At 42.4% G+C, this 22,644-nt stretch overlaps 1 protein-coding gene across 1 annotated transcript; it reads right to left on the reverse strand.

Annotated features, from left to right (window-relative positions):
- Positions 1-7,395: 7,395 nt before the first annotated feature.
- Positions 7,396-22,312, reverse strand: golga7bb (golgin A7 family, member Bb). The gene is made up of 5 exons (XM_056394868.1): positions 22,109-22,312; positions 16,053-16,178; positions 15,216-15,368; positions 10,353-10,454; positions 7,396-8,741 (listed from the first exon to the last, which is right to left on the reverse strand). The coding sequence occupies exons 1-5, from the start codon at positions 22,118-22,120 to the stop codon at positions 8,655-8,657; spliced, it is 480 nt and encodes a 159-aa protein (XP_056250843.1). The 5' UTR covers positions 22,121-22,312; the 3' UTR covers positions 7,396-8,654.
- Between the last annotated feature and the right edge of the window lie 332 nt (positions 22,313-22,644).

A 22,644-nucleotide genomic window follows, 5' to 3' on the forward strand; every position in this document is an offset into this window, starting at 1 on the left:
ATTTTATCTTACTGTACTGTGTGCAAACTTCTGTCTCCTGTGTCTTCAGGCCAGTGCAGGCCTACATCCAGTAAAGGTGCACTGAGGTCTGTTGCCGCCTGCGATAAAATGAATGCCTCTTCATCCCTGCTTATTGCCTGAGCACATCTCAAGTCATTTGATTTCAATTTATTTAACTAATTTCACCGTGCCCCCAAACAATAAAACAAGTCAGCGACAGCGAATTAACTACTTCCGCAACCACTTGAGCATGAACGGCATCACATACAACATCTGGCTGTCAAGTAGGGTGTGGATTATTATACCAGCTGCTAATTTCAAGACACACATCAAAGATAATTAAATAAGTGATAACATGTTATTAAATGTACTGTCACTCATTAGTTTTCTTTAGGGCCACTAGAGGTTTGAAGTATTCTCAGTATGCGATGGGCAGAAAGCCTCCAGTTAGTGTTGGCTCCCATTTCTATCTGTTAAAATAACTGTGTGAAAACTGCTGAAGTGCCTGCTGAATCCTGGGAGCATAGCAACATTGCTACAATTAAGTCTGACAGGACGAGAAACAAGGGTAGTCAGATGATAAGACATGTCGTAAAGAAGTCAACGGTTTGGCCAGATTATCTAAACCATCCAAACTGTAGGTAACACTCCCTGATTGAGCAGAAATTCAGGACAAGTCTCCAATCAGCCTGATTTAAAAAGACATGAACATGCAAACACAGACAAGCTGCAGCTGGAGCACACAGGTCGGTCTTGATGTGAGGCAGCAGAGCTAACCACTGAGCCACTGTACCAGCCCCTGATGGTTCTTTTTACTTTGTTTCGACTTTATTTTATTCTAACCTAAAACACACACACACACACACACACACACACACACACAGCTGCCTTGAGCAGAGATTTCAAGTGAGATTTCAAGTCAAACAAAAGTAACTCTGTATGTGGATACTATAAAATCATGTGGGCAAAACTGTAGCAGCCTATTTAACATGAAACATCACACTTTGTATGGGATCATTCACACATAAAAGTGCACGGGAGTACCATACACATGCACTGGGTGTGTGCCTTCTGTTTGTTGTAGGGTGTTAGCAACAGAGGCAATGTTTCAAAGCTCCTCTCCTTTATCCCCGTTTCACCCCCGCGCTCTGCTCCTCCTCTCATCCCTGCTTCAGTGAAAAGCCGTTAGTGCTTTGAGGGCAGTGACTGACAAAGCACAATTTATTTGCCAACAGAATGAAACACAATACCCAGTTTCACAATTAACCAAGGTGATCAAAAGTGACATTTTAACTGGAACCACACGTTTCCAGCCTCCTACGCTCAACATTGTGTTTTTATGTAGCATTCTGGGCTGCACTTGGGGGAGGTCCAGCGGCAAACACAACACAAGGGCTGTCAATCACACTGAGGTTAAATAAACTGAGCGGATATTCATGCCAAAGCCAACAGGCAGGGCAGCAGTGTAGCGGGGGGAAAAAATCAATTTAAAGGAGAGACTCCAAAACTGGGCTAAGCACAATAAATCAAGTGTGGCCAAAACATAGAGACAGACAAATCCTGCAGTTTTCACCATGTTTTACCTCCTTTTCTCTTCAAAGAGTGTCTCAGCATGAAATTTCAAAAACTAATGTTCAAAATCAGATACATCTACACACATGTTCAAACAATAAACCGAAAGAGGGTGTGTGTGTGTGTGTGTGTGTGTGTGTGTGTGGGAGCAGTAGCACTGAATCTTTGTTACATCACACAGAACATGGTTTAATGCACAATCATAACTCACCCCGATCTCGAACTTGGGCAGATGTAGATAAATGTTTTTGTGGGCCCGAGTGAGCACAGCCTCATGAGACACTGTGGTAAACTACCAGAGTTAACACATTATATTATTTGACTGAATTCCTGCTGTTTTGTTAGTTTTTGTTGATGGAACGGAAATAAATGTGTATTTGTGTGTGATCCCAGTCACAGATGAGCGTCGGGAGCAGGAGACAGGAGTGAACGTCCTCCTCTGACGTCACCACGGGCCTGATTTTCCTCTGATGCCAAAAGCCTCTCTTGAGGGGCTCTGTGTTTGATGCATTACATGCAAGCACACAATTGTAAACTTCACCATAATGACTGCACTGCGTTTGCCAGGCACCACTGCCAGTCAAAACATTTTTGGAACACAGAGGAAGCGGTGGGGTACTGATTTTCTGTCATTCTTAGGAATAAACATTTTAACCAATCAATACCAGAAAGCGACTTTTTTTTTTCCTCCTGGACGTTCGTGACTCAGACAGAAAAGAAATTGTGGAAAAGGTAAAGCTGGCCACTTTTTTTCCTGTTTAGAGAACAAGGAATGAAAGATCAGGAAGGGTGTGGAGGAAGTAAAAAAGAAAGAGAAAGTGTTGTGCAGCCAAAGAAGGTGGAATTTTATAACATGGAAACTCAAAACAATTGTAGCAACAACCTGCAACAGAAGCCAGGAAAAAAAAAAAAATTAAGGAAAAAAGGAGGTCTGTGTAGAGGGAACGAGTAGCTTGTTAGCGTGAGCGTGACCTTTCCCGACAGGTGTTGAGATGTTTCTTCACTCCTCTGCTGTCTCTGAGAAAATATCAGTTCACTCTCACTGCTCCTCCTGTGTCCACTCCTGTGATCTTAACTAAGCCTCAATATCTGCCAGAATGTTATCACTCATTTTTGGCCTTATGAGCAGGCTATGATGGATCTACTGTACACCTCTCCTGCACACACACATGCTCACACACACACACACACACACACACACACACACACACACACACACACACACACACACACACACACACACACACACACACACACACACACACAAAAAGCAGAATGGACTGTTACCCCTGCAAAAAATGCTCAGTGAAACAAGTCAGGCTGGAACTCAGGAGTGTACTTCCCTTAAACCTATGTTGAAAGATTTATTGGCCACCTGGGGCAGTGCAGCAAGCAGCAGAGAAAACACTGACATATTATCATCCTATGAAGGTGATATAGCAAACACTCACATTTGGAGGTCAGGTGGAGATTCTCTCCACCCGATGAAGATTAGTCCAACAGATTTTATTTGCAACAGAATTATTTTGGTGGTCCATCAAGAACCACACTCTTAAGGTGGCCTGGTGTGTCCCAATGATTTCAGTGTTCCTTTACTGAACTTACAAGACAACTGTTGTTATGTAGAGGGGTCAGTTAGTTATGGACAATTACATATTAGTCACACAAAAGCTTCAAAATTCTTTGGTAAGTGGAAGTCGTCCTGTTTACAAAAATTGATCCATTTGTGTCGACTGGTCACAGTTTTGGTGGTGCTTGATACAAAAAAAAAGAAAAATCAAAAACAAACTTTGGTGGTGCTTGAGTAAGTGACGGGTGCACGGGTGTGGCTGAGAACAAGGTGAGGGAAATGCCGCCACTCACACTGGAATATTCTTGTATTTTAATATGGGGCAAAGAAGCCGTCATCAGCGTTTTGCTTGATGCAAAAATGCTTGAGGCATCTAAACTGGAACATGTGCACCAAGTTACCTGTCAGCTGAACATAATGTTCAAATCCCAGTCTTTCAAATTCCAGTGTTGAGCTTTAGTCACACTGCCTCTTTTGGGGCACTGCTTTTCTCCGTTATGTATTGTCTTATGCTAAGAGAGTAGCCGAACGAGTGAATAATTACATGAAATAAAACACTCAAAACTTCAACCCCCTGACCTTAAAGCTGCTATAATCAATATTTTTATTTCAATGGGTCACATTCCAAAGTGTGAGAGTTTGCTTGTGGTCAAAACAAACTAATTACTTTATCCCAGGGACAGACTTCTTAAGATTTATAATATTTTAAGACTAAATAACTAAATTAAATGATTTAATATTATTATTATTAGTATGTTTTCACTTCGCCTTCAAGCATAGACTGTTGTAATATTCAACACACAGTGACAGATCTATGTACAGAACAATACAACCAAAGCCCATGAGGCAACTGTGGCACATGGCCCAAGATTTTACCTTCCACTAACTGAGGACCTGGAGATCCGGCCCTCAGGTGACATGACTTGGCCTCATCCTGGCGTTTCCTGCCGTGGATCTCCTGAGAAATGCGTGTAAGAGAGAGAGAACAGAGCAGAGACAGACCATGGGTCGAGTTTCTAAACAGCAGCATGAACTGACCTTTGTTAGATACCAACAGAGCAGCAGCCTGGAGTCACAATAATTCTCTTCCTCTTTCCATCAGCTTCATCAGATACTTTATTCATTTCTTGGAAACTCTTCGCCCCATGCTTTGAATAATAATCAGCTTTTGGGGGGGGGGGGGGGGGGCATGAATCCATTTCAATTCATATGTAAATAATCTGATGTAAACACATAAATAGCATCAAGATAAGATAGAAATTCCTCTCTCTCAGCAGCACAACTAAGGGACTTTGTTGATCAGGGATTTCACTTTTTATCATTTGGTAGATGCTTTGTTTACGCACACATCATGCAGCATTAAACATCAATGCAGTCTTAGTCTCCCTTAAGCAAAGAAGCTCACAACTCACAGCAACTCAAACAGGTTGGGACCGAGACTCCACACATCATCTTTTTATATTTTTAGGAAGACATCATATTGCACTGTGAACAACCTCTCACTTGTAACAGCATAACATACATACAGTATCTGGGCTTACTGCTGACTCCACACGTCTGGACGGGCTTGCTGCACTCTATAATACAGTACAGGACAAATATATGGCATGTGAAATTTTACATTCTGAAATGTACTATACATCGTCAGTTGGACCCCAAGTTTTATATCTCCGCTTCTCCTCCAAAGACATGTTTTGGCAAAGCGGTTATCTTGATAGTCAGTGTGATAGAAGTTCAAGGACCCAAAGTTTAATCCGCTCCAAAATAATGTACTTGTATCACAACACACATTTTCTTACATGAATACATTTGATACCGTATCATCATCTTCACTCCCTCGGTTTTCTTCATTAATCAAAGAACAATCTACATAACTCCTCATAATATCGTACACAGTGCTTCTTTTTCCACATAACTCTTAAAGGATAGGCTCAGATTTTTTTTAGTATAGCAGGTAAAATGTTCACTATCTCAGTTTAGCATTTTAGGACGTTTTATATTCACTAATTAGCAGTGAACAGAAAGTACATCTAATGGGAACGTCATTAGTTTTGCACATATTAAAATGTTGTCCCGATGATGGTGCTAGATGAAAAGCTCAGGGATCACCAAACTTATTATGAACAATTGATCCCGAAGGCAACATGAATGTCTGAACCAAATTTTACGGCAATCCATCCGATGGTTCTTGAGACATTTCATTCAAAACCACAAATGTCAACCACATGTTGGCGCTAGAGGAAAAGGCAGAGGAGGAAAAGTCAGGAGGGTTCATCCTCTGGACACCGTGGACATCTGTATCAAATCTGATTTCGATCCAGTTGACATACTTCAGTCTGGAAAGATGTAAAAATGTGAACCTATCCTTTAAGAACTTAACCTTTGATTTTGGCACATTATATACATAGACTTCACCCTGAGGATCATCATCACCACCCATTTGTTCACCTCCACAATAATAAGAGACATTGTTAATATTACTAACAATATCATGAGCTACATTAGCAACACTTGAAAAACAGTTTTGGACAAAATTAGACAATATCTTCATTTGACAGAAGATACTACACAGCAGCTCACCAGTGTATAGGCGATATGCTTTCATAGCTGCTCTGTGATTTGATGCCCAAATTAAAGAAAATATAAAAACATAAAAAATATTTTTAGGGACTAACACCGGGTAACAGTGGTATTTTGAAATTAAATAGCATTATGGCATTTCCATCCACTTCTTTACACTTCACAAAGCCAGCACGGATAATTATTGACAAGCATGTACGATACAGCTCCTCTCCTGTTCAGTGCATATACACTCATTGTTTTTGTTTTTTTCTTTATACATTGTCCAATGAGCTCCTTTATTCGCTTATTGGCAGTGTCGAGTCATTTTTAAATTGGTCAGTCCATCAGCCCCAGGTTGGGTATCCATTCCACTGGGATGAAACATGAAGGCATCGAAAAGCACAGGAGGCTGAACACAAGCACAACTGAACTCAACTGCTGTGGTAAAATCTCGGTGTAGGTTCATCTCATTCATCCAAGTAGTAAAATGTTAGGTTGAAACTAAACTATCCACTGGACTGAAGCAAAAACATGTTTGGTTCTTCAATGACTTTCCAGTGAATAGTTTAACCTCAGCTTGTCAGGCTGGTTGCAGAGCAGGGGCTCTGCTGCACATAGTTAACTTTGTGGCATAAGAAGAGGCAAAGGGCTACACTCCCAGAGTAAATTAAGACACATGATATGAAGTGATTTTAAAGTCAACAAAACTGGAAGAGGGGAAAGAAGAGCAACTCAAATAAAACATGCAGACTCAAACAGGGTTTAAGGGTTTTTGTTAGATGTTGTGTGGTTGTGCTCTCTACTAGCATCAGCATTTTTGCTACATAATGCTAATCTTTTGTCTCATCAGTCTCACATACACATGCACACACACACACACATCAGTCAGACAGGATGCACTGTTTCCCTCTGAGAGACAGAATTTATGCCCCTCAGGCTGCAGTATCTTGTGTGTACTGAAGATATTGTTTTAGAGAGATAGCTGCAGAGCAGTGCAGCAGTGTGAAGTAGTTTTAGGTGAATATCAGGTTCAGAAAATGGTTTAATTCACACCTGCTTTGCCTTTACACTCAATCCTTTTGGTGATTTTTCACTAAGAAGTTGTGAAATTCCTCCGTCTGACCCTAGAGGGAGCTACAATTGTGTTTCACTGACAAAATGACAGGAGCTGATCCCTGAATTTCTGATGATACAGAAGTGTCAAATGACAGATGGCAGTAATGAACTTAAAGTCTTTGATGATAGACTAATTTTAAATCTCTCATTAATTTCTTAACGTTGCTGTCATTGATGTTTTGATTTTTCCTTTTGCATAATTAAAAAAAAAGAAAGCATCTACTGTACATGACAGTCATATAGACAGACTAATAAAAGTTCAGGTATCAAACACTGTGTGGGGTGACTCTCCTACACACACCTATACATGTACTCACATGCAAACACACACCTGTAACAAACACCTATACAGCTGTTGAGATAACAACCCACAGTTTCAGTTTTCTCAAAACCAAATGTGTCAGTGTGTTGGGTTCTCATTTAATGCACTGATCCTTGCTCTTTGGTCTCACACTAAGGATGGGACTCATGGCATAGACACACACACACACACACACACACACACCCACACCCACACCCACACCCACACCCACACCCACACCCACACCACACACCACACACACACACCACACACCCACACCCACACACACACACACACACACACACACACACACACACACAGATACATATACACACTCCCAGAGAAACTAGCACGGTCTTACAGGGCCTGGGTTTGCTTGCGTTCCCAATGAGCTGAGACCACAGAGAATATTGTCTGGCTAGGTTGCCTCCGCTCCTGCCAGAATCTGTGTGTGTGTGTGTGTGTGTTCGGTGCGTATGTGTGTATGTGTTCAGAAACAAATGGCCACTGACCACAGGTGTGTATATGTGTATATATATGCATGTATGTGCATGTCCTCTCGCTAGTATGTGTCTGTATGAATACTTGGGCATGGTTGTGTGCATTTGTATGCATGTGCATGTGTGTAGGAGAGTGTGTGTGTGTGTGTGTGTGTGTGTGTGTGTGTGTGTTTGTAGGTGTGTGTGTGTGTGTGTGTGTGTGTGTGTGTGAAGGAGTGTGACCTACAGCTGTGATGTGGATCACCAGTATCCACTGCTGTGAATAAGAAGGATAAATAATCCAAGGTGCTCTCTGTTAGCTGTTTGGTACTGGAGCCAAATGAAGGAGCATCAAACCAAGTGGTCCCACAGCAGGCCCAATTTGCCAGCATTCAAAGTGGCTTGACCCCAACCACCTGACATGACTGCAATCATTCAGTGAGACTGGAGAACATTGGGTCTCCCAGGAGGCTGGGTAGTTTTCCTCCTTCCAGATTTCAGAGCTGCTGCACAGACCTAAGACTACACCGCCAATCCATCGGCACATAGACACAGTGACAGTGACCCCCCTGAAAACAATCAAGCATTGACATCCAGTCTAATCAATGTTAAGCCTGCTGAATCAGCCATACCACAGAAATGGTGTGACTCATGGAAACAGACGTGAGGGAATGAGAGAAAAGGTGAATGGAAAAATCTGAACAAAAGAAATGATGATTATTTTGGTTTGGATAGCTGTGGGAGAGTGAAGGCTATTCCCTCGCAGACACTCTGGATGTTGGCTTGTACGTGTGTCTGCTGCCTATGTGTGGGTTCTGTTGCACTTGTGTTGATTCTGTTGCATATCCAGTGTGTTTGTGTAAGCCAGCTCCTGTTCTCCAGGTGGTACGTCGTAGGCTCCTGCAGGGAGAGTGTGAACGCTGCGGATCACCTCCTCGGCTTTTTCTCTCCACTTGTCTCAGAACCTGGTGCTCTCATGTTTCAGCATGCGGATGTTGGTAAGCGTGCCGCTGCCCCTGTGGTGGTACCCGTAAGCCTGGCGCTGCCCCTCCAGTCACCGGGCGCTGCTGCCTGCTGACGACATGCTGCTGCTGGGACTGGAGCTGCCCGAGCCCCGGTCTTCAAAGACACTGATCTCTAGCTGAGGACACAAAGAATGTCAAGGATCATCATGGCAGAGAGAGAGAGAGGATTAAAATACAGGATTGAAGTACTGAAGGATCCCTATGGGGGTTACAGTTCCACTTTCCACAGTCATATCCATTCTCGGCTCAAATGCATGGAGCTGGAACAAGCTACAAGGAATTTCAAAACCTAGAAGTTTATGTGGGGCTGTTGAGTGTTAGCATGTTGATGTGGGGGTGCACAACCTAAACAACTGATCTCACATGAGGTGTACTAATGAGATTTTACTACTTGGAGAGATCAGTGACGGTCGTGAATGATTACAATATTCAAGAACACACGAAAATCTGTGTGTGCCTGTGTGTCTGCTGCTTTCTTCCTTGCCTATGGTTTCCTTCTGCTTTCTCATCAGATACCGCTAATCTCCCGTCTCAGGCTCGTCTCCAAACACAACTGCATCGTGTTTTTGGCTACGATAAAACCAAACATGTTGGAAAAGCTCATGACAAGGTCAAGGTATTTCTCAATGCTGAGCAAACCAGATGTGCAGATTCACCTTTTCAACGGATTTTTGACTCAAATCTCAAAAACGTGTCTGGGAGAAATCATGGCATTTATCTGCACTAGACTTTAGCTGCACCCAAGATGGACCAGCAACCCTAACTGCAATATGATGGGCAACAAGACGAGTTTCAAAACACAAATTCATTCATTCAAATCAGTCCTAAGTAATAAAAACATTATGAAGTTCCTCATGGAAACAACAAAAAAAAAATGACAAGTGAGACACATGTTATGCTGCTCTTTGGGAGAATGAGGTTTTTAACTGGCTTTTACAAACAGAGACCATATTGTATAGGAGTGTATTGACTAATAAGTGTTGGTAATAGGTTGGCCCTGTGACTTGGAGCCTGTTCTTTGAGCCGGTCTGGGCCAGGCCTTTGTGATGGTCCACTGGACACATTCTCTCTCTCTCCTTCTGCCTCTTAACTGCACGAGGAACTGTGCTGGGATCTCTCCGACTGACAAAGAGCGACACGCTTGTGGCCGCTTCTGAAAACGTAGCGACTCAACTACATGAACATACGATGAGCCACCTGAAGAGTCAGACGGGCGAGTTAGACACTGTAATGTAACATCTAATTTTGAAATGATAAAACGGAACTGGATGGCTTAAACAAACATAACTCAGCATTGCATGTGCATACACGCCTGCTGATTCACCACATCATACTATCTTTTTCACCTTTTCCTCTCAGGACATTTGATGGAGCCTGCATGCTTTTTTTCAGCCCCTGACCTGCTTCAAATTTACTCCCAGGAATGATAGTTGGCCATTGAACAGCTTCTCTGCAGCAGCTGGAGTTTAAGTGCCTTGTTCAAGGGCATCTTGATGGTAATTTATGAGGAGGAGAAGGTATTTGTTATTAATTTATCCAACCCAGATGTTTCAGTAATTCAGTGAACAGGTGACTTCCACTCATGAAGTCTGGTTTCTGGAACCTCTAAATAACTGCCACCTCCGATCAGTCGTCTTTATGTCAGACTATTCTGTACGGGCCTTCGCCCTCTATCTATTTGTTACGCACTCAAACAGAAAGAGCAGCAGCAGATGATTAAAGGATACAACCCTCATTCCTCTCTCTATGGGGTCTGTGAGCAGCAGACCTCGAGGAGCGTAGATCTTCTCATTCTGCTCCTGGATGTAGCCTGATATCTTCCTCAGCACCTGGAATGAAACAGGAGAGCAGAGAGGGGTTAGACAGGGACAGAGGTACATTTGGAAATCAAATTTGGCATCATGAGAATCTGAAACATGAGCAGAAAAATAGCAGAAAATAATCCCAACAGACATTTCAACTGGGGATCCATTACCTGCATATTACTTTTTCAAAGTGCGCTCAATGGTACATGTAATAACCTTGAACCTAAAAGAGGCTAAACACGGGCAGGGTGGCAGCAACTTTAACCTTCTCCTGTGCTGTCTTGGGTGGAAAAAATGAAAAATGGAAGAAATGAGTGTGCAGTCCTTCTGTGCATAGTTAGCATACAGCATATGATACTGACTCTCGAGTCATTGCCCGTCTTTATTTTTCCTGAACATTATAATCTAAACTCAAAGTAATTCCATTATGCTCTAAGTACAGCAGTTATTTTTATACATGGTTCCAAGCCACTCATGTCAAGCAAGGCTGTATGAATTGAATTACTAAAATTGACGAGCATGAGCTTTTCTCTTTTTGAAGTTTTCCATTTGGAAGCTTTAGTTCCTAATTCCAAAGATGGCTCTCTCAGGCTAAATGTCATGCCTTGGTTAACTGTCGGGGCAATTTGGAACCACTCTAAAATGTGAGGTGGACAGTTTATTTAGATTGCATTGGCACTGGACTTATTTCTCAGTTTTGCAAGTGAGTATTGCATCAACTGTGCAAAAACCACATAGCAGAAGTGGAGTGAAGCTGAGCACCAAGTTCAGACCATGCCTTGGCACACAAATTCAAACAAGCATGCTTGTATACATTCTGTTACCCACTACAACTACACACACAGTTTACCCAGGAGACAGGAAGACTGTTTAATAAAACCTAAGCACTGTGATGTAGTCCCAGGTTGCAGCTGATAGCAACCAAATGACTGCTGACTGATCGCCATTCATGCTAAATGGACAGCTATTAGCTAAAGTGGCATCATTAGAGCAGCTTATTCAGCCTCAGCTATGCCTCTGTGGACACCAACAATGCTGATGCACCATGCCTCTGCTAAACTCTGCCTAACCATGTCAATCAGCTGAACCGCGCTCCACCGGGCCTCATGTACACTGAGAAAGCTGTCAGCACTCTTAAGAAGGAGGTGCAGTCTTTAGCACATCTGCGTCTCCATGCTGAAACAACACACATTTCTATCACTTAAAGAAAGAATTAAAGCATCACATACTGTATTCTGTACTGTATATTAAAGATTAACTTACAACTGTGGTTTTATTTTTTCGCAATTTTAGCAATTGTTTCGAGGCAGATGGCCACCCAACCTGAGTCCGGTTCCGCTCGAGGTTTCTGCCTCTTAAAATAAAGTTTGCCATTGTCGCCAAGTTCTTGCTCATGGTGGGAATTGTTGGGTCTCTGTAATCAATGTTATAAAGAGTACAGTTTAGACCTGTTCTAATTGAAAAGTGCCTTGAGATAACATCTGTTGTGATTTGGCGCTATATAAATAAAACTGACTTGAGTTTCTATTTACCAAGGCCATTGCTGAGATATTGCTAAAACAAAGTCCAGTTGGGTGAGAAACATCCAGACAATCAGAAAAAGTTGTAAACAGACAAACCACTTAGCCACATTATTAACAATAATGTGGCTAAGTGGTGTGAATCCAAGTCGTCACAAATTAAAATTTTCCTGCTGTATTAGGATGGCACCCTTTTATGAGTATTCCTTAACTGATTTATTCAACATGACAGATTCACATCCTCTTTTGGAAGTTAACTAAAGGTCACTGCAGCACTCAGCCTTGAGAGATTAAAACAATAGAGAGTGAGCAACCCACTGAGCAGCGCTCCTCTGGGATGTCAAAGGCCTGTTACAGCTGCAGGCACAGCTGCTAATATATTGACCCCTGCTAGTGGAGACTAAACCACAGAAGAATACTTCTTTCTGTCTCCCACTGGAAGAAGAAGAAGAGACTTTTGCAACAAAAAGTCTGGAAAACGTTACAATCTGGGAACAAACAGGAGATGAAATTTCTCAGTGAAAGGCCACAGAAGAAGCCATCTAAAGGCAGTGGTTTGCTCCAATGTCCTGCTTTAAATCAGTCTATGTCAAGTATGCCCAAGCAGAGAGCAATCAATATTTGGCTTGGAACATTGACAATATATCCACAAATTCTTAACACTATATAAACTGTGTCTTTTGTTAAAGACGCCATCAAATAGAATCAAACAGAGCGGAGCCCTGACTAATAGGTTTATTGTGGCGCAGAGAAAAGGCCAATCATTCCACTGCTAGCGAGCTCTCAGGGCAGCTCAATCCTCTTCAGTGTAACAATATGACAGTCAAGAATCCAAGCAGCGCCTCTGTTGTTGTACTGGCGTGTGTGTGTGAAAGCCCTTCTGGGAAAAGCTTTGCGAGTGTGTGTATATCGCCTAAGAACTAAAGGTGTCACAGTCTGTTTCACATGCAGGCCATGAGTGTGTACTCTGCTGCTAAACTGAAAGTTGTTTATGTCCCCAAATGTGACATGTGATCAGATCACTTAGGACGCATGTAAATGCCAGGTGTGAACAGAGCCCAAGTGGACAGCTTTAAGCGCGTCAGTTCACACCTGGCATAAGAATCAGTCTTCACGTGTGTCTTGAGTTACCACCTGTGACTGGATCTCACTTCCCCACAAATAAACACATACATCGTTTCAGTTTGCACCTCTGAATGTGGTCTGGAGTGATAGGACCTCAGTGCGTCCTGGGTGCATTCACACCAGTACTTGGAGCTGTCCACTTGTGACTGGATCAACCAAGATGAATGTTAATGTCATGTGTGAACAGGGTCCCATAATGCACAGCCAAATTCTTGTGAATAATGGAGGAAGAAAATAGGAAATGGAGGGTACAAACTGTGAGAGAGGGAAGCTTTATGAATGCTTGTGAGCACATGTATCTGTTCTGACATGCTGGGAGCAATCAGTGTCCTTTGATAGGGTGAGATGTAAGCATCAAGGGCTCTTGGTGCTCCAATGAATTTGCACAATGATCCACACTCACGGGTGTGTGGCCTCTTTATCAGCAGATACACACACACGAGTATGCGCACACGCAGAATCAACTTGGGTGGGTATATTTGATCATCGTCAGTCATAACGTCATTCAGCTAAGATGATTAAGTTAAACAAGTAAATAAACAACTCTACTGCGGGGTTGATAGCATCACAGCATCTCAATGGAGCAGCACCCAGCTGACAGGGAGATGAAAGGAGCCTCAGACCAGGCCATCTCTGCATGGCTTCAACTCAGCAATAAGTCCTTTGGTACTTCTCGGTCAAGCTCCCAGTACCTCTGTGCTGCTTTGATAAAGAAATGTTTACAAAATGCAACAAGACTAGGGAGATGAATGCTGTGGATGACAGAGATCAGAACAGAGAGGCATGTTGGGACTTCACGCCACTCCAGTTTCATCACATAATCACAAGAGTATTAATCAAACTCACTGTACATGTGTCTGTGTGTGTGTGGCTGTGTTTTGTATGTGGTTGTGTGAGGTTTAATCACCTGCCCTTTCTCAAGATGGACATCTTGGTTGTGTTGAAGGTGAATGTCATGTTACAGCTGGCGTGCCATCCCTTGCCCACCGGCACACAGGTGCGGGCTTTAGAGCGGGTATTAAAATGTAGTGGACGGACAGCTGAGGGGAACATTGTGCAAGAGAGAAACAGATCGTATCTCCTGTTTTTGTAAATAACTGTGTTCCGTCCTCAGCGATGCAAAGTGCATTAGAACGCACAATTAAATGCTTTTGTGTGCGAGAGAGAGCTGGCTTGCATAAAAATGGACAAATATGGAAGAAAATAAGTCTTGCAGTTGGGCAGCGGAGTTTATAATAACCAGCTGTTAATGAATAATGTCTGAGAGAGAGATGTTCCTGAAGAGAAATATAAAGCACCTGAAGAGGCTCCAGATATGGGTTTGAAAGCTGCTGCCCGCTGGGGGCCTTTCTGTGTGGAGTTCACATGTTCTCCCAGGGCCTGCGTTTGTTTTTGTTTTTTCTGGGTGCTCCGCTTTCCAAAGGCATGAAGGATATTTGCAGGACAATTCAATAGGGTAGGACTGGTGAATTGCCTGTGTGTGTCAATCATTGTTTGTCTATATGTGTTAGCTGTGAGACGGGCAGGTGACCTGTCTCGGGTGTACTCTGCATCTCACCCAGTGAAAGCTAGGATAGACTGTATGGCCTTCTGCAACAGGATATGCAGGTTAGAGAAAGGATGAATGAATATCTATTATTTCTTATGTTTACAGGAACAAACTCTTTTTCTTTCCCTTAATGTGTCATTAGATTTGCTCTGCAATCCACAATGGATCAAAGGTGTCCTGAAACACTGCGTTATGAGACTCTGGCTTCTGGAATAATGATCAAGTCTTCTATAAGAAGTCTACTTTAGCTGCAGAAAGAACAAGATGCAGAGCAACATCACCAAGACAAGCAAAAGAAAAAGTAAGGAAATGTTAAAGTTATAAAAGCTGTGGAGGCTTAAAGGAATAATTCAGCAGATTGGGAAATACGCCTGTTTACTTTCTCAGAGAGAAGATGAAAAGGTTGACACCACCTCTTTTCCACAGCAGACATTTTGGCTTCTAATAGTCACAGAAGCACAAGAGTTACTCATAACATTAACCATGACTCTGTTCTTTCCTCAATGTGCAGCCATCTTTGCACAGATAGAACCTCTCTGTATATGTTAAAGCTCTTTCTAGCCATTTTGAGTACTAGAGGTTTTTTTTTACCTTCTCATAGCGCGTCTCCATGCAGAGGAAGATGATGTAAGCAGTTGCACAAGCCAGACATCCTTCCAGGTACGACTGACCTCCAATTTTTTCGGCCTCCGTATAATAAGAGTTCAGGGTCTTCACCGTCTCCTCAAGCAAGGTCCGCTCAATCTACTTACAGACACAAACAGGCATCCAGGTAGAGATATGAAGGCACACACAGACACACACACACATACACACACACAGCATAAGGACTGCGAAAGTGAAATGTGTTCTGGCGTGACTGTTGGAGCAAGCTGTTCAGCTATAAAACAGCCTGCCAAAAACAAAGCAGCTGCATTCTGCTCAACCGAAAATACCCTTACTTTGTCAAACTATTTAGAAACACACTTCACTTGCAGAATGGCACACTTGAGGCTAAAATGACAAATTTGTCAGAAGTGTGACAGCAATGAGTGGTGATTTGAACATCTGATTTGACACAGATTTTTTTTAAAAAAAAAAGGAAAAAAAGACTCCTACTGTTTTTCTCTGTTTCTCTCTTGCTCTCTGTGTGTTGACTATCTGCTTCAGATGCTAAATGCTAAATAAATCTACAATAGCACCCCTGCATGGCACATTTGAGTCAAGGCACAAGATAATGTCCATCATTCATCGAGTGTTCTTTCATCCAGGATGCACCGTTGTAGTGACCTGATTAAGCTTTATTGAGCCATCACTCTCTTCATATTGGAGAGTGTGGGTGTTGTTTCAGGAGAGTTGGGGTTTTGCCAACATATTACAATTATTACAACATATTTGCCTGGATGTGTGTACAGTACTGTATGTGAGTGTGTTTCTATTTGTGCTCACCCTGTTGTCAAGCTCTGAAGGGAACTTGGTCAGGAAGCGGCACACGGTTCCTTCGCTGTAGTCTCTCTGTATAAACACCTTTGTTACCAGTGATGCACTGTGCCTCAGCTCCTGCAGGTTATGGAACTAACAACAGGAGAAAAACACACGTGTTAAGTTTGTTACCCAAAATACATTTTACATTCATGTGGTTACAAGAGAAGCAGGTCTGTCTTTGCTTTTTAAAATGTGTTTTGTAGAACCGGTGATACACTGTGGTTCCAGTCTGACCAGCATTCCCCTGACTGCTATGTTCACTTTGGCAAAAGATGGCGGTGATTTACTGCACGGTATATAAAGATCCACTTGTCTACAGTAGCTCTCAATAACACGGTCTGTACAATAGTTATATAAAGTAATGTAATATTTCCTGCAAGTTTTCAGTTGTTTTTCTGCCTACAGGTGCAACATGGCTTCACAGTGAGAAAATGGTACTATGTTACTATGTCAACAGCAGTACAGACAGGAGTTAGCACTCCCATGCATTTCTCCTATATCATTAGGCCCAATTGCAGTAATAACCAACCATTGGAAAGACTCCCCTTTACAGCACTTCGGTGCTGAGTGGTGTGTTTTACACCCAAACAGGCATTCCCCAGAGAAGCATAGAGCAGCGAGCAAGTGGGCCAGTGTAAACTTGTCCCCTGCTGATCTAAATTACTCCCCTCAAGAGGATGGTAATTAGAGATAGAGTAGGAGCATGGAGGGAGGGGGGGTGAACATAAACCGGGTGAGAAAAGAGAGTGAGAGACCAAGAATGAGGCACAAAATATGTTCAGCATTTGTTCAGTTGTTGCCTTTTTTGTTGACATCCAAATTTTATTCTCTGGATTTCATAGTCAAAGTTTGGCTTGCTGGTGCAGTGTTGTCATTACTGAAAGCAGCCTGAGTCTCTGTTTATGAGGTTACCTGCATGTATGAACCCAAGGGATTCATTTCCATGTAAGCAGACATAGCACAGTGCCAGCCTTTCATCTCTATATAGGGTATATCATTCACAACCAAGAATAACATCCAAGCTGCTATTTATGTCTGCTAACAGCCAAAATCATCTCACAGCCACTAGATCTTTCTGTCTGCCAGAGCTTTTAATATCCTCCTTTTCGCCTTCTCTGTCTCTCTAACACCATCCTCCCCCTCCCTGCGCTATCTTCGGGCCATCGTGATGAACAACAAGTCACTCTATTAATAGAAGCAATTATCAGCACACGATTGAGCATCATTTATTCAAGTTACAATCAGTTGGCCAACAGGATTATGCAGATTTTTTGTGTGCAATTGTGAGAGTGTGTGTGCGTGTGTGTGCGTGTGTGTGTGTGTGTGTGTGTGTGTGTGTGTGTGTGTACTGTACATGGTATATAAGTTTTACTTGAGTAGGTTAAACTTGTTTATTTCAAACAAATATTAGCATGAATAACAAAACCCTGCCCAAGACCGAAGTACATGTAGAGAAAATCAGAGCTGTTTTAGTTGACAGAGGTTCCATCTGAGTGAAACTCATCAGCTTATCTTCCACTGTCACATGCACTGCATTCAGGTAACCCATAAAACTCCAATTTAATTGCATCATCTCATTCACGAGGATATGCTGTTAATTTATGTGCTTGGCAAGTTGCAAATATGTTGATATGTTAGTTTTCTGCCTAAATATCAGATCCTGCTGTAAAATATCCACTTGTAGTGACTACAGCATTATTAAAGTGTTTTATTGTTACGGTTGGACACCCAGGGAACTTGGTTTAGGTTATGGAAAGATTGTGGTCTTGTTTAATACAGAACAAGTTCACAACAACTTTTCGCAGTTACCACAGACAGTGCTATTGATGTGAACCTGGTCTCTGGTGTGATTGTCATGCACTTTTTACATCCACCATCCATCCCAACCACCTCCTGGTGACTCGACTGCTGTTAATAAATGCAGCACTTCATTCGTTCAGGAAAACAAAAAACGACAACTAAAAAGAAAAAAACATCTCTGAACATAATCCATTACATTTCCAGTTTAGTGGTATATGAATGTAATTTCGAGGAGACAGGACTGATTCAGGCCAGTGGGACGTTGTGGTGTATTGTGCCTTGCTGTTGAACTACTGATCTCTGCCTTACATCTCTACATGTACCTTGCAGCTGAGCAAAGGAGGCAGTGTGGAAAAGGCCAGCACACACTCTCTCAGTCTGAGGTCAACAGTGAACAGTCCATTTAGACTGTAAATCTGTTTGGGCCTAATGTGGATGTCATGGTTAAAGGTCAAAACTTTTATCTGACTCTAAGGTGCTGTATTGTAACACCCGGCTCCATTATTTGAAAAATTTAACAAGTTTCCCCCTTTTTAACCTTTCTGTGTTAAGGAGATTTCGTGCCAACAAGGGTTGCGTAACCTGTGTCAGGTCTGTACGATATCAATTTGAGGCACGTCAGATTTTGCTATCAATGTGTCATGTGTTACAATGTAAATGGGAAAATATGAAAAGAACCTTTGCCGAGCTGTTTTAGCCTTTGCTCCTCAAAGGGTTCCTGCTTTCCCAGAGTGCCAAAAACCTTTTCATTTAGTCTCCACTGTTTTGGTTTGTGTTTGCATGAGTGTATTATTTTCCCTAAACTTGATAAAAAATGGTGTATGCTGTATCATCATGCCATATTCTGATCGGCAGACACATTACATTTACATATTGACCAGGACTAGTTTAATAATGCTAGGGCATTGTTTCTTGCTTATGAATTGCCAGGGGGAGGAGAGAACTGTCTTGTTTTACATTCCTACATCAGTTGATTACTTCTTAGCAGCGGCAACCCCTTTCTCCAACCTCACCCTGGAAGCTTGTAGCCCCCTCACAAGTTACTTAGAACTGGCCAAGTCCTCCGAGTCCTCTAAAGCCCTGCTTTGATAGTAGATGACTTCATAAAATATTTCTTAAGTCACGTGGTGTTGGTGTTACTGGCTGAGTGGCCTTGTCTGTGTCCATTTAAGCCTTGAAGACAAATGTTTGCTGTTGGCAGAGTGCTGATGTTTACTTTCCTGCGTGGGAGATCAGGGTTCAAATACAGTCTATTCCTTTGTCTAAATATAGTACACAAGCAGACAGCAATGTTAAAGTGTCACGCTGATCACACAGGACTCTATTAAGAGTCTCCGCGTCGCGCTGCACTGTCTGACTTCTCCTTCCACCCACACATCTATTACTTTTAGTTAAGCTTAGATTTGTTTGCATATTGACTAAACGCAGAAACTAAATAAACAAACTGAAAATAAGTTACATAAGGAAGACTTATCACCAGCTAAGAGGCTCATAAAAAAAGACTGCACCAAGCAAATGAATGATAAAAACAAATGCACCACACAGCCAGGACATTAAACACATAAATCTAATTCTAACTGTAGATTTCTTAAACTGTAAAACCACATAGATCTTTTGCTACCAATTAATATGGCATAGTATGGGTTCAACCTACGCAGTCCGTTCAAAAGTTTTATCATGAAGGATTTTCCTAGGGAAATTCCACTGGAGCATAATAAAATTATGCATTTCACATTTCATGACCGGAAATAGCCACTGTCTGGGTAGACAAATAAAACGCAAGGAACCAAACTACTCTACAGCATTTTAAACCAAAAGTAAAAGAATACACATAATGCATCAATGACCTCTCATGACCAAGGATGTTGCTACAATGAAAAGAATGACCATTTAAAAAATAAAAAGTATTTTCTTTGTCGTTCCCTTTTATCCCTACTCTGATACCCTCGGCCTATCTATTTCCTCCAGCTTGGATCTGTGGGTCTGTGTGATTCTCATTGCCATGACATGTTTCCTCGTTTAGTCACTCTGACTCAAGGAACACACAGCGACAGCATGGGTGAGTGCTGCCAGTGGGCACGCATTGCAAAGGGCGTACACACACACACACACACAATTACAGCTAGCACAGTAAATGCACTCAGACTTCAACGTTTCATTCTCGTCTCGTAGCTCTTTCAACATTTTTCTTACTGTCAGCTCTCTCTTTTCATCCCTTCTGAATATAACTGGTTTCTTGCCACTGGGAGCAAAATTTTTCATGTTTACTGCCAAGTTGGGCTAGCCAGAGGTCTATAAATCATTGACGTTTAGACAGTGTTGACAAAACAGTCTAATTTCCATGACATCTAGGTGGAAGATCAGTGACTGTGGGACCAAAGCTGGAAGAGGAAATCTTTTTTGGGAGAAGGTGGAACATTGTTTCAGTAGAGAGCTGAGTGACTGCCAGCCTCTGAGATGATTACTGTGCTTCGACACATTATTCCTCAACAGGGTGAGACTCGAGAGAAGAGGATCTGGCAGAAGTGGACTTAATGGATCCAGAGACCGTCCATGCAGCACAAACAGTCTGCACCATGAGCTGACTGTTCCTCAGTCACTTGATGTGGTCATTTGCTAACTTGGAATACAGTAAATGTCATAGAATGAGCTCTAATATCAAATGAATGAGAGAGAGAGAGAGAAAGAGAGAGAGAGAGAGAGAGAGAGAGAGTGAGTGAGTGAGTGAGAGAGAGATGGGTAAAAGCATGGATAGAAAATAAAGTATGCTTCTCATCTCAGACTCCAATCACTGATGGTTACAAACTGCAGCAGCCTGTTCACATTAAATATGCCATGGATAATTGATGGGCCTTGGACACGAAGTCTGTCCCAGTTTCACACGATGTATGTGTTTGCGTGCACGTGCATGTTGTGTTTTCTGTGCATGCATGTGTATGCGTGCACATGTAATTAATGGGGCTTGGACAGGGATACTTGCAGACCAACAGAGGGAATCAAGGCCACTCTACCAATGTCTTGCAAAACATCATCATGAATCCTGCTCAGCAATGTCCACTGCACCTTTACCTGCAGCATCATTACACACGTATCACAGCGTCACTCACTCGTAAATTGAACGCTTTCAGGTACAACTAGTGCCCAGACACCTATGAACACACACATATAAACTTATATGCAGGCACATATTGCATGCATGAGTGTCCCAGAGTTGCACCAAAGTAAGAGTTGTCTCCTCTAGTGAGATCATTGTTATGATAACTAAGGCAGCTTTGTCTTCAACGTTGTGGTGACATCACCAAGGACACAAAGGGGGTGAGAGGAAGCTGCTGGCCTGAGAGCCACCAGGCATCACTGGGGCTAAAAATACAACTGCAAGTGCTGTTGATGCTGTTTGGAGAAAAACTAGTTGTACAATGTGGACACTAATAGAATAATACAATTTCTGTCATGGGCTCTCCACATCTTCCATTTAGTGCTGGTTCGAGTTGCCAATCATGTTAACTACATTTATTACAGGGATGAAGGGAGTGTGACACCAGGGAGCTGGGTGTGCAAAGCTGATTCAATATGTGGCTCACAAAATGCAAGGACAAAGCCTTGTCAAGCTAATTTAAAAGTGTGTCAGAAGGAAAGACAGAGAGAGACTGTCCCTGTCCATGGTCCTGACTGCTCCATCACCACCATCATCATCATCATCATCATCATCACTCACTAGTCTCTTGGATACTGGATAGGCTCTACAGTATAGTCTCTAGTGACATTGGTTTCTGCTTCTTATATCTGACATTACATGAAAAAACTATGTATTCATGGTAAAACAAAACAGAGGGAAAAAACTGCAGTTCTCCCAGTGAAGATATCTGTCCACAATCACAGAGCCCATAGGGATGAATAGTGATGGAATAAGTGAAATTGAAGCCCCAGGATGAAAGATGTTTTCTCGCGTGAGCGTTACATGACTCTCAAATTCATAATAATAAGTCTGGTCCTGTCGGCTGATTTGACTGTATCAAGGCGACATTCACCCGAACCACGATAAGCCACAGAAATCGGAAGCACAACAAGCAAAGACATCCAGTCCATAAGACCGCATTTCTCATCCTGCACTTCTTGGAAAAAAAAAAACAAAAAACAAATGGTAGGAACAGAGTCGTTTTTTCGGGTTTTGTTCATAAAAATACTAAAAGAAAAGGCAGCGAAAGAGCCGGATTTCTTACCTCTGTCGCCATATTGCAGTAAGAGGGTGTAGGATCTGTCCCGTGCTGAAAACCGTTTGCTCGTGATGTGTGGGACAACGCGACTGTAGAGCTTGGCACAGGAGTGACTGGACACACGAGCGCGCGTGCACGTGGGTGCGAGTGCGTGACTGCGCTCGCGCCTGCCAGGGTTACCGCGGGATGGTGAGGGGGTATGCTAATTACATGTGAATTTCTAATAATGCATAAACCGAGAATAATTTGCTCTCCCAGTCAGTCCTCAAGGGCAGACTTTCAGAACGCAAATGAGTTATTTCCACGGTAACTATCCAAGGTTTATGTAGGTTGCAGTTTCTTTTTTGTGCCCCTCTTTTTTGTGGGCTATTAAAATTTTTATTGATTATCAATAATTCAAATAAAGTGCCTTGGTTTCCGGTTCCATTTACAACCATTCCGGACCAAGCACAACAGCAACAACAACAACAACAACAACAACAACAGCAACAACAACAACAACTCCATTTCTTCACTAAAATGCAAGAGATGAATACCAGTTT

The sequence above is a fragment of the Seriola aureovittata genome, chromosome 14, assembly GCF_021018895.1.
Source record: "Seriola aureovittata isolate HTS-2021-v1 ecotype China chromosome 14, ASM2101889v1, whole genome shotgun sequence".
Taxonomy (NCBI): Eukaryota; Metazoa; Chordata; class Actinopteri; order Carangiformes; family Carangidae; genus Seriola; species Seriola aureovittata.

Coding starts and splice junctions, on each gene's coding strand:
- golga7bb (XM_056394868.1), bottom strand. Junction 15,369..16,052: donor CTTCAGAGCTTGACAACAGG/GTGAGCACAAAT, acceptor GTCTGTAAGTAG/ATTGAGCGGACCTTGCTTGA. Junction 10,455..15,215: donor TGGAGACGCGCTATGAGAAG/GTAAAAAAAAAC, acceptor GTTTCATTCCAG/GTGCTGAGGAAGATATCAGG.